Below are 15110 nucleotides of genomic sequence, written 5' to 3' on the forward strand. Positions count from 1 at the left end.
GACAAGACACATCCCAAAGAATTCCTTTGTACTAGTCCACATTCATCTTCTCTTTAGTCTAGTCTTTAGTCTTCGCTTTAGGTTCTCACGCCGGGAAAATTGGTATGAGACCGGAATATGCTAGTTAATAACATCGCGAAAATGCCGTTTTTATTTTTATTTTTTTGCGACCTTTCCATGCTGCAAAACAATAGTCCAGCTACATTCCGTTTATGAACAGATATTGCCTACTGTAAAAATAACTGAAGTCTTCTTTCTCTTTTTAATAAAGTGGGAGCAACTATCACGATATTTCGGTCACTTTCGCCCTATCGCGCTCTATTTATGCATTCGCGAGGCCCCTTCGTGATTGCTATCGCTAAGCAACCAACCTTACGTAACTGCAGCAGAACTAAGACAGAGAAGCCTACCTGTCAGCCTTCTGGGTCGGTTTGGCCAGCCTGTGAGAGGCGATGGCGTCGATGACTTCCGCTTTGTGGAATGAGAATGGTTCGAACCAGTTGTAGCGAAGTGGGTAGCTCAGTTTTTCACCGTTTGATAGGACAAGGCTGAAAAATGTAGTATTGTTGACGTTAGAACAGCAACAATCACAACTACACCTCTCATTAATGCAGTCCGTGAGACTAAAGGCTCAATATTATGGTTTGAGTGTGATCTCCTAAAGGTGTTAGGCGCCCCGCGAACTTCGCTTTCAGAACTGACTCTTAACAAAGAAATCATCCTCTCCTAGGCCGTCTTTCACCGAGTCGCAGCCGTGATCTGGGCATACAACTGGACGCCCGCTTCTCTTTCACCTTCATGCCTTCGTTTGAGATATTTTCAGCTCCTTTATATGTTTGTTTGTTTGTTTTCAGTAACCAACAATTAAAATATACGCGCTTTGGCTATTTCAACTACCTACAATTCGCGATTCAGTTTCACCCATATATATATGCTCTTTCTACCACCCGACACAAGCTTGAGCAATCACTGCACGACTGATAACTTTTTTCTTGTTGCTGCGGAACGAAACGAGTGCGCCAAGAGAAGTTATTTGTGTTTGTAAAAATTCTGAGAACATGTGCGCGTTTATACGTGCCAGTCCATACCGTATATCATGTAATAGTTGCGCTTTGCAACCTCGTCCTTTGGTTTGGCAAGATTGCTTCTCTAATTCACTTATTTTCTAGCTCGGACAGGCACTGCTCGCATTGAATTGCGACGCCATGTACTCTACAGTGAACAGTGGTAGACCAGAACAGATATAATTTAAAAGCAGCGAGGACGTTCTTGCTACCTACTAGAGGCAGTCCACTGTCAGCGCCAAGGGACGAGAACACGAACGAAGGACAGGAGGCACTGTGCTACTGGCTGTTCATGCTTTATAGGACTGCCCCTTGATTTTTTATGTGTATTTACAGCAAGTGTTAACACAAAGAAATGCAACACGCCTATTGGTCGACGGCGTCATTCAGTCTCAGCTGTGTTGCATACAATTTAATTCCTTTTTGTGTGTGTGTGAGCTATATTGAGAGCTATGTGACAAACGTGCTATTGAAACGGTCAATTATGAAGACTATCTGTTATTTCCTTTTCAAGGTGGGGCCTACATTTGTGAAAACTGCCGTGTTTTAGAACGCACATGTGGCCGTTATGGGCTTCGCGATTGTGGTCAACCTAATCATCTGTGGCGACACTTGACTGGACTACCACCACATATCTCCTACCTAGGCCACCTGCGAAATGGATTTGTCTGATTGGAGTATCCCGCTGCGCTTAGTCTCGTTTCTTTCCATCTCAATCTCAAAACATGCGAAAAGTAGCAGGACCCCTGCAAACATTGTCTAGCATTAAAAACGTATTGAATTGCATCGTTTTCGAGACAGCCAGCGAACACAACCTTGAATCTGACACTGATTGTTGCGTAATTCGGAGGAGTAGCACAGGTTATTCGGCGCGTATGCAATAAACGTTGTGGTTCACAACCTTTCTCCGTCTTTCAGGTGCTCAAATAACTCCCTTTAATTAAAAATCAAGGCATGTGCATACTATTACATTTTCAGGTGTCGCCGCAATAAAAAAATACTATTGAATCACACTCTTTTCGGACAAAGCACAGAACACATCTTGAATCTGGCGCTGATTGGTTCAAACCTCCGAGTTAGTAGAGCGACTGATCATAAAGCCATCATCGGATCATACGCAGAAACTAATGAGGGTGTGAGACTACAACGCCACCTGCGGAATTCAAACTGGAAGGGAATAGGATTGGGTGCTTGTCCTGTCTCGTCGTCGTTCCCGTCTTTTTTATTGCGAAAGCAATACTACTCTAGGTTTCGAGCCTCCAGCGTGGCGCGGCCGCACCCACGTGACGCTGTGACGTCACACCCCACGTGACACTAGGGTGAGAGCTGGTCTACCAATTCAAGCGGTCGGCGTGGCGCGCTAGAAGCGCAGCTGGTGCTCACGTGATACGTGACGTCAGGCACGTTCATCACAGCTGGTGCTCACGTGATAGGTGACGTCAGACACGTTCATCGCAGCTGGTGCTCACGTGATACGTGACGTCAGACACGTTCAATCGGCTTGGTTATAGCGGGGCTTTATATGTGGGCTGGCAGGAGCTGCCAACTTGGGTCTCTCGTTTCTAAAGGGAAAGTAATGTCAGAATCAGCCTGCTAGGACCCTGGCATTCACGTTACCCCTATAGGCCACTAAGGCATGTTCATACGGCTTGGTTAAAGCGGGGCTTTATATGTGGGCTGAGGAAGAAGAAAAAGAGAAGAAGAAGAACGCTCCGTCACCCGCAGCTAATGCTTTCGCTCAATATTTGGTTCTGCAGCGTTGAACCCTTGTAATTTTTTTTTCTGCGCTACGCTTTTTTTTTTTCAGTTACGAATTGAAGCCAACTTCTCAGCGCTGCTAGAACACGTTTATAACGGAGACAAAAGTGAGCTGTCGTTATGAGTGATTGATTTCCCAGCTCAAAGAAAGCGTTATGTCTACTAAACCACAGATACTAAATTGCCGCACGTCGTTATTATAAGTGCAAGATGCCGGGCTAGTTGGTACTGCATAATGAACAAGATGTGACTGCATGACTAACAAGTTGTTAGTCAGCGCCTGTGTCTTTGTCTCCCTTCCTTCGTGTTTCGTCCCGTTCCTTGCGCTGTTTTATTTCATTATGTCGTTATCATGGCTAGTGAGGTGTTGCAATTCCGATCTCTTACGTCTCATTGTCCGCATTTATAAGCGAGTGTCCAAGTCGAAATGCAGCCGAAGTGAACTCGTTGACCACAGTAGCGTCAATAGTGGCGTCGTACTTCGTGTAGCCCATACGCAGAGGCCGCAGACTGTAGCGCACCATTTCCTCGGGACCAATAACTTCAGGGAGTAGCTCGTTGTAAGCAGTATGTTGCAGGCGTGCGTCCACAATACGCCTGCGACGTGCGTAACAAAGTAATCAGAGATTGATTGGATATTAGCTATGGTGAAATTGTTTCAGCTAGCATAATCCATACCAGTTTTAAGTACTGTCGTCGAACATGCAGCGTATTTGACGTGAACTTAAGGAGGAGTAATTCGAGCTGGGAGATAGCTCGGCTGTCTTTGTAAGTTATGATGTTGATGATGCTGACGGCGAACGTCGGCAGCGACAAGGCCAGGCCTACTGCAGAACGAACGGTCTTTAATTGCGCCTATCTAGCGGCAACCATCATCTCCCTCTCATTCTGAACCCATGCCAGTCTTGTATCAACAGCAGGGCCTCTGAAACCGTGCTGATCGCAGGCCGGTAAGACACCAGATAATTGTAAAATGCTTGCTTTACTCTTGCATGTCTTGCGCATAAATGTGTTCAGTAACTAATATACAGGCTGGTAAGGGTCAATAGGATAGGTCGCAACATTTTAGTTGCGAAGGAATCCCTCAAGCGCCTTGCAGCTGCATGCATTCTAACTTCCTGTCCAGACGTTTTTTTTACATAAAATCGTCGAAACCTTCACACTTAGTAGGAGATGCTGTTCTTACTCAGGGTTTCATTGAATTCGAATTCACGTTGACAGTCGTCTTACTTGGAAACCTGGAAGAGGCGCTCGTCGCTCCAGTGAGGGTTGATCTGCGCCAACTTCCTGGCAATCCTGTTGTGCTCTCGGAACCAAATTGTGTGCATGAGTAGAAGCCCCATGTTCTGGTTGAGCCTGCGGTCACCTGGTAACATGCAAGTAGAATACAAATTGCGTAATGAAATAAAAACAAAAAACGACGTACGCACCTTGTTCACCTAACACATTTGCCATCTCAAAAACAATTTCTTTGTCGTTTTATCTAATGTTACCAGCGTCGTACCATCTGTTCTTGATACAAACCTGCTGTAACTAGGATTTCGCTTACCACCTTCAAAGCAAAGACGACCTTCTCCCTTTTTACTACACTGGTCTATGTCAGGCCTTGAGCTTGTGGGTAACAGCCTTGAGCCGTTGGCAACCTGTTCCTTCAAGAGCCCTGGAAAATAACAGTAACATAATGAGCAATTCCGAGGCAAGAACAGAAGGAAGACAGAGAGAGCAAGTTTTATCTGCTAGGTATCTCCATTTCCGCTCATATGTCAAGAAAAACATAGTTATATACTCCGGTGATAAAACAAAATGCGAACAGCGTGGCGCTGAGGCTTTTCGAGCTTAGAATATTTTGTCGCAGTTCAACCTGAGTGGTAACAATAAACTATACTCTTCCATAATGGGGCTATGGATGACTCTGGCTTGTTTTTGTTATCATATGCGATCAAAAGAAATTTAAACAGCACAGAGCAAGGCGCCACGCTATTGTCATTTTTAACACCCTGCACGTGTAGGGTAGCCACGTGGGCATCGCCTAATTAATCTCCCTGCCTTTCTATTTTTGCTCTCTCTCTCTCTCTCTCTCTCTCTCTCTCTCTCTCTCTCTCTCTCTCTCTCTCGCTTATGACCCTGCAAACTACCTTTCCGTGCATATAAAGGTCGTCGCCTTCATAGCTAGGACTCATGGTGAGTCCTCTAAGCTCTGAGGCCGGTCGAGGTGACAGTTCTTAGCTTCCCAAAAATTGGAACGGTATAGGTGAGGAATAAACATCACAGTCAGACTGCAAGCTTTTGTTAGGGACCTATTTTTTGCGTGGGTTGCGCATTCTGTTGACATTGCGTAAACATAATTAGAATTCTTTGTACCTTTTTCAAAATTTCGAATGCTTCTCGTTTGGTCTTCGCTCACTCCGTAGATTAGTGAGCCGTCAATAAACGACGTCACGAAATTGGACTGGTTCCGGGGACCTGCAACAGAAGGATGATGGTCAGCCAAATATGAGTCAAATTTTAACCCAAGTTTAATTTTTTTTCTTTTCAATCTCAACCTACAAAGACGAAGAAATTTCGTTCAAGCCAGTCCCCATCCAACCTTAAGCCCGAATACGTACCACACTAGTGATACGATATGGGACATGCAATTTTCGCTCAAGGTGACAATTGACTTTTACGCATATATGCGCTCTGAAAATTAAAAATTGAATGACGCATCTTTAAGAAACGTGATCAGAAAATGTATGTGTGTAATCACGACTGCGAAGTGATCTTTGACAGAATGTTATTGTTGTTGTAGTGGTTTTATTATATATACAAGAGGAAGGAAAATATGTTTGCCAGCCCCGGTATCTGCTATCTGGAGCACCTGAACTGGGGCGGCGTAAATAAAGGGATAGAGAGGAAGGGGTAGAGGAACTCAAAGGGGTGAGCGATAGGGAGAAAGGACAGGGTAGGACTGATATTGCAGCCACCTCAAAACGCATTGATACCTAGAGGAGGAAACAAACACAACGTTAGACCTTTCAATAGCGCTTTGCTAATCTTCCTCTCTCAATCTCGTTGTTTTTCAAGCGCGTTGAAGCTTGCGTTGTTGTATTTCAAGATATAACGTCCTGTCCCTTCCAGTGACGTCACAACGTGGTACTAGAAATAAAGATTCAAAATTGTGAGAATGTTTAGTCACCTACAGAATGAAATTCGACAGCCTTAGAAGCAATGTTGCTGCTGTAGGTTTCCTCCATAGCAGCCCGACGTATTCTTTATCGTTATTTATTGTTTAGTTTTTATTTTTAGCACTCATAATTTTGCGCAGTCTTAAACCGCTGTCACACACTGCATCTACAATCTCCGCCATACCACGTGGTCTCATGACACCATACATCCCGACGAACAGTCAGCCCAAGGCCATGACGCCAACTGCCTCATATCTGTGACATTACCAATTAGGTGATGTAAATGGGTATTCACACTCCAAACATAACACAAAAATCGATCCCCGTTCAGTCATACCACCTCCCATCTGCCGGAGATCCTGTCAGATCGGCCAACCGCTCCTGATTGATCGAGATGGAGATCGCCAATCAACAAGCTCTCGGGCGTGTGTTAATGTCACATACTCGTCACGACCCTCTTGACCTGGTATAGCACATGCCAGTTGAGGTACGTCACGTGACCTCGTAACTTCACACATCCTCGCCAACAAATAAGATGACTGTAATCTCAACTGCCAATTCTGGTACAAAATTCTCCGATTCGTCGACAGACTGAGGGCCTCTCGTTGTCCCGTTACGCCATTCACTCAGTTGATCACCAACCAAGCAACGCTCAGCGATCAGACACATGACCATCTAACGTAGTTTATGACAGTTGATTGGCCGAGATGTTAGCTGACGATGTCACACTGTCACTTGACCCCTCTTCAATCGGGATACATTCCGGCTTACCCCGGATTGCGGTCTTCCAATAATATCGTAGCTGGAAGGACTGTGCTTTAAGTGGCGTCGAAGAGTTAGTGAAGTGTACATCTGCGTTAGTTAATCTATTGTTGAACACGAAGCGCGTAGGAAACGCAAAGGCAAATGGTCGCTCTTACAAGCTTTGCATGCATTGCTATTTGCCTGGCAGATTAGTGTGAGCTTAGTTCTGACATCACACTATATAGAAATAACTGAGCTATTCATGGCATTAGCGCCTACTTAAATTAGAATTATACACATGCTTTGAAGCCCAAACTATGGCTACTATCCCAATGCTAAGAATTGAGAAACAAGGTTGTTTTTGTTTGAAAACACTGAATAAAACTGCGTCAAGTTATTGTTTTGAGTATAATGTTTGCTTTAGTATCGGTTTAGAGCTTTAAAGTCTCAAAGCGACTCTGTCTATTGAGGCGCCGTCGAGGAAGGCTCCGGAAATTTCCACCACCTGGGTTTTTTTTAGCATGCACTGAAGTCGCACAGGACATGGGTGACTTGCTTTTCGCCTCCACCGAAAAACGGCTGCCGCAGCCGGGATTCGATCCCGCCTCCTTGGTCACCGCATGCGAGCACCTTAAGCACTCGTCCTCGGGGTGGCATTGAGTAGGAAGTGTTCTGTGGATTTTTTTTAGTGACCAATTTATTCCGAGAAGCTTTCAGTTGACATTATACCGCCAGGCAACTGACGCATCTGATGCCCTTACCGAAAAAGTCCAGTTGCACATCATCATCAGATAAAAGGCGGCGAAGCATAAACTTTTCGATGTGATCAAACGTCGCTTAGACGCGTATATTTTGTTCTCTGAACTGGGTGCCGTGGGCGACACCTGTAGTTCACTTTTCTGTCTTTCCCAGCTGATAAAAGTCCACTGTTCGCTACATTGGGAAGCGATTCTGTATCCGCCCATGGTCCGCTTCCAATTAGCGCTCATCACTACCCTTCATCAAAGGCTTTTCTTTCTTAGACGTTATAACTGCATTTAGATTCGCCCTTCTCAAGTTCAATTAAATGCTTTAATAAACCTTCAGCCACCCGGCGCATATTTGGCATGCATCTCACCTAGCCGACAACTCAGGCACGGAGCCGATCGTCTGAACTTCATGCAGCGGAACTTGTATTTCGAGTAGAACGGGTCTTCAGCGGGAACGTCGATCGGGAGGCACTCTGGGTCCGAGAGTAGGTCCGCTTGAGTACAGCAGTTGTACGTGTCGCGGCCTGCAGGAAACGAGGCTGTGTTATACCTGCAACGCGATGACGTTCATAGTTATTCAGTAGTCGCCCCCCCCCCCCCCCTCCAACCCCCCTCACGAAAAAAAAAAATATCGTTAATGTAAATTTCACCGCTAACACGTTCCTTTCGGTTCATATTATTTACCGCAGTTGCAGTCGCCTTTTGCCTTTTGCGTGGTCAGCAAATTATACCGTTGAAAGTCGAGCTAGTTGGTCAGCATTGTCCTTGTTTTTGTGTATGTGTGTATTGTGTGCTTCTCCTGTGTGTCGTCGCCTACTCTGCTGCGTGGTGCAGCAAATTATGTCCAGCCTTTTCGTTACCCTCCAAACTGGCTACCCATAGCTGAATGTTAGGCAAATATACCCAGGTAAATTTAACCAAGCTTTAATAAAGGCCGCATCGCCATAGCCCAGTGAACCTAACTCGTGGCTGTTGAGAGTAGTGTGGCCTAGTCTACAGTATTTTTTTGCTGCTAAATGTTAGCTGCTCAATAGCTAAATCTAACTATTGTCTTCTGGAACGAAGAGTCAGTTCAAATGCTGTAGACCCTCTCGAACAGCCTGATTTAAATATTTCTACCGCTCGCGCAAATTTATTTATCGGACCTAATAAAATGCAACATTACCAGAAAGCCCTTTCATATCTCTCGCCCAGTGCACACGCTAAGCCCCATCGGGAAAAGGGCTGTATAGAATAGCAAATTTTATTCTCTAAAACCCGTTTCGGGACGCTGAATCTGCATTACTTTTTGATGTGGATGTTTTTATTGCGCGGGTTATTGTTTCAATCCGGCAAAACAAATCCTTTTAGCGGAACAGTGCATCGATGCAAACATTTGAGTAAGCTGATTTTCAAGGGGATCTTTAACCTCTGCATTAACTTTCATTTCATTTTATTACCTTAAAGACCCCTCGCGGGGTATTACATAAGAGGTGGGATGAGCAGAAAAGGTGCAAGACAATGCAATATGTGATCATGTACAAAAAATGTTGTTTAGATTGCTAGCAAACGATAAAGGGCAGGTGATGTCGACGATATGCTGGGGAAGGCCGTTCCAATCTTTAGCTGCACGTGGGAAGGAGGAGGCTTAAAAAGTAACAGTTCGGGCACGTGGGCGAAACACTTGAAGCGTGGGGCAAGTGCGGTGGGAAATGTAAGATGCTGGCGTGATGTAGGGGGCACGGTTAAGTGATGAATGAAAGAACTTGTGGTACAGTGATAGCATTCCTATGCGACGACGAATGGAAAGAGGCGATAGTGCTGATCTAGCTTTTAGGGCTGAAACACTGACGTCGTACGAGTAAGAAGAATGAATGAACCTTGTAGCGAGGTTTTGAACGGCTTCTAGATCGTTTATGAGGTTAATATGATGCGGGTACCATATGGCTGATGCATATTCAAGTTTAGGTCTAATGAGTAACTTTTAGGCGAGCAATTTCACGTGATGCGAGGTGAGGCGAAGGTGACGTTTAATAAATCCCAGAGTTTTGTTAGCAGATGATATCACGTTAGCAACATGTGCATTCCATGTTAGGTCATTAGAATGTGACGCCTAAGTACTTAAAAGATGATACAGATTACGCAATTTTTATTCCTGAAGCGATAAGAATGATAAATGATTAGTTTTAACAAATTATCCATGCATCTATCTATCTACCCTTGAAATATATAACTCTTATTATCTTGACTCCAATCCCCCATCCATCGTTTTATACTATGTTTGCCTTTATGTGTCTATGTGTTTCTACCGTCTACTGTGTGCACCATGTACCAAGGTTCTGGGCAAAGTCTGGGCCAGCCGGGTCGACGATGAACAAGCCGCTGATGTCGTGAGCCACGAACTGCGCAAAGTGGGCCAGCATCTCGGACCAGCGGGTGTCGTAGGCGACCTTGTCCGGGTGTGCCGCGTAAGAGATACGCCGGGCGCTGGGCAGCGGACGGCCGCTCCTCTTCGACGCCCTCACGGCGCTAACACCTGCGGAGAGAGGTATGCAGTCGCACACATGCTTACACAATTTCCCCCTGGGGGCACTGGTCCTTGGAGGAAAGAACTAGGAGACTAACTAGTAAGTATGTTAGTCACAAGGACGGAGAAATAAAGAGCATTAAGCAACAGGTGAAAAACACAGAAGGTAAAAATTGGATAAATTCGATGGAAAATAAACAGTGTGTAATTATACTGAAAGTGGAAAATGCAGAACAGGAAGGAAGATTTCTTTGATAACTCGAGAGGCAGTGCCCTACTTTTTAAACCTAGATCAGGGTGCCTTAGAACACGCAGCTACAAAAAGAAATTTAACAATGGAGATAACGCATGTGCTGTATGTGGTAACTCCAGTGAAACAATTGACCATATTATACTCGAATGTAATGGTATCCATCCGGAAGTTGATGCAGGCGCAATCACTGTTCCTGAAGCTCTGGGGTTTAGAGATAACAGTGGCCGGGTGAATAAACCGGCGGTGGAAACTAGCAAAAAACGACTGGAAGATTGGTGGCTTAAAAGCAGAGAAGTGACATAATGTTAGTAATGTAGGAACAAAATTTTAATAAATAGAATGATGGTTTAGTTAAGCATTCTAAATCAATAATTGAGACATAGGGAGAGGAATGAGCATGATAGCTACTGCTACCACCCCGTTTCAAAGGGGACGCTCCTATATTCCATCCATCCATCCATTAGGAACACATGGCAAATAGTGATGTGAGCAGTGCGGAGCTACACGATCAAAAAAGAAAAGGAGAAATTAGGAATGACTGCAGTGACTTTCGCCTGTTAGTCTTAAATATAGAATCTAGGGTAAACCATCAGTCAGTCGCTGCAGGATGAAGTTACATCGAAAATTATACAGTAAAACTAAAGCTGGACGTCTTCACAAATGCTGACACGAGAACCGCCGGAGGAGCGCTGGTGTAATACACAGTTTGCACATCTCGAAAATAGCTCTACAGCGAGTGCGCTCGGAATCGTCGGTCACACTTTTCACAACCAATTTCAGGCAACTATTGTTGGGCAGGTTGCTCATAAAATGCAGTCATTAGCATCCGTAAGCCAGCTGTGGACAAGGTGTGCTTATTTTTCTTTTGTTTACACCAACGCAACGACATCCCTTTAGTTGATTGTGCGATCGAAGTAGCCTTCGGTGGAGGTCACTGCTGTTTTTGGAAGGAACATGCTATCCTGCTTCAATGCGAAAGCCTTGCATCATTATGAGTGTTTTTTGCCGCATACACCGCTCCCACTAGCAACTGGCAGAGGAAATCCGTCAGCTACATCATGTCAGTGAAGATCACGAAATTGTTTACCAATGTCTACCTGGGCACAGCATTACTAGAGGCAAACATCGCGCAGACTAGGCCACGTGATATTTGCCTGCGATGCCGCTGTGGCAAGGAAGTGTGTGTGCCACATCTCTGGTAGTGGAGAAACCATTTCGCATATGCTTTGAGAGTTCCCCGAATACAGTGCCGAAAGACGATGATGTCCGATGATGTTTTATAAAACATCATCGGATAGTAGCAGCGGCGATGCTCTGCGGTGAAGGCCTGCAAGGCGCTCCTCCGTTTTCTAGAATATTAGGCCTGCATGGCAGGCTGGGACATAAAAGCGCGAGTTTTACCAAGTGACTTCTTTTACCCTTTTGCTCCCTTTCTCCTCTTTTATATCCCTTCATCCCTTTTCACTAGTACAGAGTAGCAAACCGATTTATTTTGCTTATGAACCTCGCCCTTCCTCCTTTTTCATTCTGTCTTCTCTCAAGTTATGAGAAAAAATGTTTCCTTACGTCCTCAAACGCCGAAAATGATCCCAGATGCCGGCGTTTGGGGTCACACTAGAAAGTCTGACAGGTTGTGATTAGTCAGTCATGTGATGTGTCAAAACTAAAATTTTTCATATAAGCGCATACCAAGTGAAATGAGAGTGCCGCTATTTAAAAAAGAAGCAAACCTCAAATTTCAGAAACAGTAATGTCGGCTTCATAAAAATGTTTGACGTCACACAACGTTATGCCTCGTAACCACTCGCTCGAAACGACTCAACGCCACACGAAGCCACTCAGAAGCGATCATGAGACGTCATGTGGTACAAGCACCTATATAATATAGCGCATGACGAGTAGTGATTTCATTTAACAGAAAACTTTGCGATGATACTTGCTGATTCACTACGTTTATAAACTAAACCAAAATCAGCGCCCTGTCAAATCCTGCTTGATACTTTGGTTGTTTAAAGTCAATGGTTGTCCTGATCCTATTCGTGATTATTACCTTAGTAAATACCTTGTACTTCATGGATAGTAATCTGATTAGCCTGTAATTTTTTTCAAGTCCTTAGCGTCCCCTTTCTTATGAATTATGAAGGAGGTGACGTCACTGGTCGGCAATTCCACTCTTAAAACGACCTCCCCAGTGCAAGTGATTCGGTCTGTCACTGCTAAGTACGTAGCTCCAAAGACGACCGACCTACCATCCTCGTATGCTGCTGGTAGCAGCCGTCTCATGCAGGCGCCCGCCGCGCCCCACTCTGGGTGTTTGAGGTTGTTACACGTGCCGTCAGCGCTCCGGTAGGGTCTAGTGGCGTCGCATGGCTTCAACTCAAGCCGCCGGCAGAACTCTGAAGAGCAGGCGAGCTGGGACGCTTCCTCCTTCGTGGTCGCGATGTGCTCTTTGGAGACATTTCGCGAATGAAGCGAAGTGCTAACAGGAGGAAAGTTAAAACCATACATCAATCGGTCAGTCAAACAGTGAGTCAATGAATCAACGAGCAGCTTCCTTATGGTTTCACTATGAAAAATCACGCAAAAAGCTGCTAATAATAATGTCTCATAATTGGAGAGTGAGTCAGGACAAGCTATTTACAAATTGCACTCAGAATAAATATCACGGTGATAACTACAGGCTCACCCTACTAGGATCTAATAATTTTGCAGACTTCATTTCAGCAAGACTTCAAACAATGCAATAAATGTGCCTGACTCTTCAGTTCCTCAATTCCTCGCAACCAATTCCTTCCGAGGATTAAGAGAATGTCGCGTCAGGAAGCATTTATAACCTTAGCCGTGTGACAGAATTTAGAAAACCTTCATATTGATACTGACCGATTCTTTGACAGGTGAATTCCAAACTACGCAAAACAAGTAAAATGGGATAAAATAACAGTCTAAAATACTTACATCCACTATGAACAATGTGGATCAAACCATTTATGAAATCAGGGAATTGTGAATTACTTCGCATTTTCTTCCGTACATAGACTGAACAGGCCGACCTTGGCGTGCTGCGTCCGGAAACGGTCCCTGACTTTCGTTCCGTCCGACGGAATAGCCATCTAACAATACGAGGTGGTTTCTACTCATTGAACATATATTAGAGCGCGCTTTTTCTGACACATGTGTGCACTTTTTACCGTATGTCTATAAAAGATTATTCTGTGGAAGAGATAAATCCAGATTTTTTGAACATCACTTGTAACTGTGAGGCAACAGCTGAACATTGAAATACACTCTCATATTGTCCACTGTGCAGCAAAATCTTCCTTTCGAATTTGACCAAGTAGTTAAGACTGCCTTAGAAAACAATTGGGTGCGCTTTCGAAAATAAGTACCTAGTGAAACGTGCTAAGCAATACAAGGGAAGTTGTACGGACATACTGATTGTTAGGCTCCATTCTCACGACATTAAAAAAAATGAGTTTATAAACAGTTTATCTTTGAACAACATGCGCTCGTCCTGATATGTCTGAGAATGCTCAATTTATTTGCATTCGGAGTACATTCTTAGAGTTAAGGGCATAATTTTCGTGATAATTTGTCCGCGCGTGCCAATTTTAGGATACGTGCAAATACAACTAAACTTGTTTTTCAAATAATATGGTCTGGGGGAATGTTTTATTGCGGATATGTACCTACATGCAACGCGAAGGTGACATGCTTCTCTTCCTTGTTTTGTGTGTGTGTGTGTATGTGTGTGTGTGTGTGTGTGTGTGTGTGTTTTTTTTTTTTTTTGAAGTCCGCCGTGAACCCAGACACGATATTTGTAGCGGGAAGGCTATTTTAAATCAAATAGTTAATGATGAATTGGTTGGATACAGCAGCGCACTATTTCAATTTATTCACATTAAAAAATAACCTAATAAAACATATTAATACATTCCGATAAAATCAGGATGACTAAATAAATACGTAAAATGAAACCTAACCGTCCAGCAAACATGATGTGAACGTTACGAATGACATAGGAAAAACTGACTCATTCAAGTGCTTCTACCATGAGGCCGTGAAGCATTGCCGGGCTGAAAAACAGTAAGTCAGGGTAACGCTGAGGATGACTGCCTTTTATTTTTGCTCGTAGTGCAATAATCTATTGCTCAGTCCTATCCCTATGCCCTGCTAGGATATAAGCAAACGACGCTTGTACTGCTCAGTAATGGCCGCTTTTGGGCGAGTTGGTTCAACACGTTGATAGTGAAAGCGCGAAGAAAGACAAGGAATAAGACGTGTGCCTGTTTTTTACCTTAGTTCTTGTCTGTCTTTGAGCTTTCACGATCAACTTGTATTGCTCGCATGCGACCTTCAAATGACATGTTTTCTTTCCGTCGCGCGCAGTATGCTTGTGGGGACGCCTGCTGGCATAGGTGTGTATGTTTCATTTTTTGATCCTTTCTCCGGCATGAAAGCTTCGCGCTCGTGACAGTGGCATGTTTTTTTTTGTTTTTTTTTTTGTTTTTTACAGCTTTCATTCGTGTTTGGTGTCCCTTTGAGACTGATCTGAATAACTCCTGTCGGATTAAAAAAGAAAGGAAAGGATGCTTGACGTGCGACCGCACTGTGAAAATAAATTATATACACTAGTACATGCAAATATGCAAGCTCATATCAAAGAGTATTATACCCACTTCTACTGGATTCATGTGTGGCCCACCCCCTCTATGTGCTATTATCTAAGGGTGCAACAACAACAACCGCACTGTGATCTCAAATTATTACTCCGCACTTCCTTACCTGGACAGGAGCATCCGGCTGAGATCTTCAAAGCGTAGTGCCAGATTGGCCTTCTGCCTGCCTTTCCAGGAGAGGTCGACCCTTTGTTTT

At 44.2% G+C, this 15110-nt stretch overlaps 1 protein-coding gene across 1 annotated transcript; it reads right to left on the reverse strand.

Annotated features, from left to right (window-relative positions):
• Positions 1-406: 406 nt before the first annotated feature.
• Positions 407-12521, reverse strand: LOC146178318 (chorion peroxidase-like). Its single transcript, XM_084579673.1, has 8 exons — positions 12488-12521; positions 9791-9994; positions 7848-8003; positions 5184-5285; positions 4372-4482; positions 4053-4188; positions 3210-3419; positions 407-548 (listed from the first exon to the last, which is right to left on the reverse strand). The coding sequence occupies exons 1-8, from the start codon at positions 12519-12521 to the stop codon at positions 407-409; spliced, it is 1095 nt and encodes a 364-aa protein (XP_084435799.1).
• Positions 12522-15110: the final 2589 nt, after the last annotated feature.

Source organism: Amblyomma maculatum, chromosome 9, assembly GCF_055883805.1.
Source record: "Amblyomma maculatum isolate TAMU_Amacu chromosome 9, ASM5588380v1, whole genome shotgun sequence".
In the NCBI taxonomy this organism is placed as follows: Eukaryota; Metazoa; Arthropoda; class Arachnida; order Ixodida; family Ixodidae; genus Amblyomma; species Amblyomma maculatum.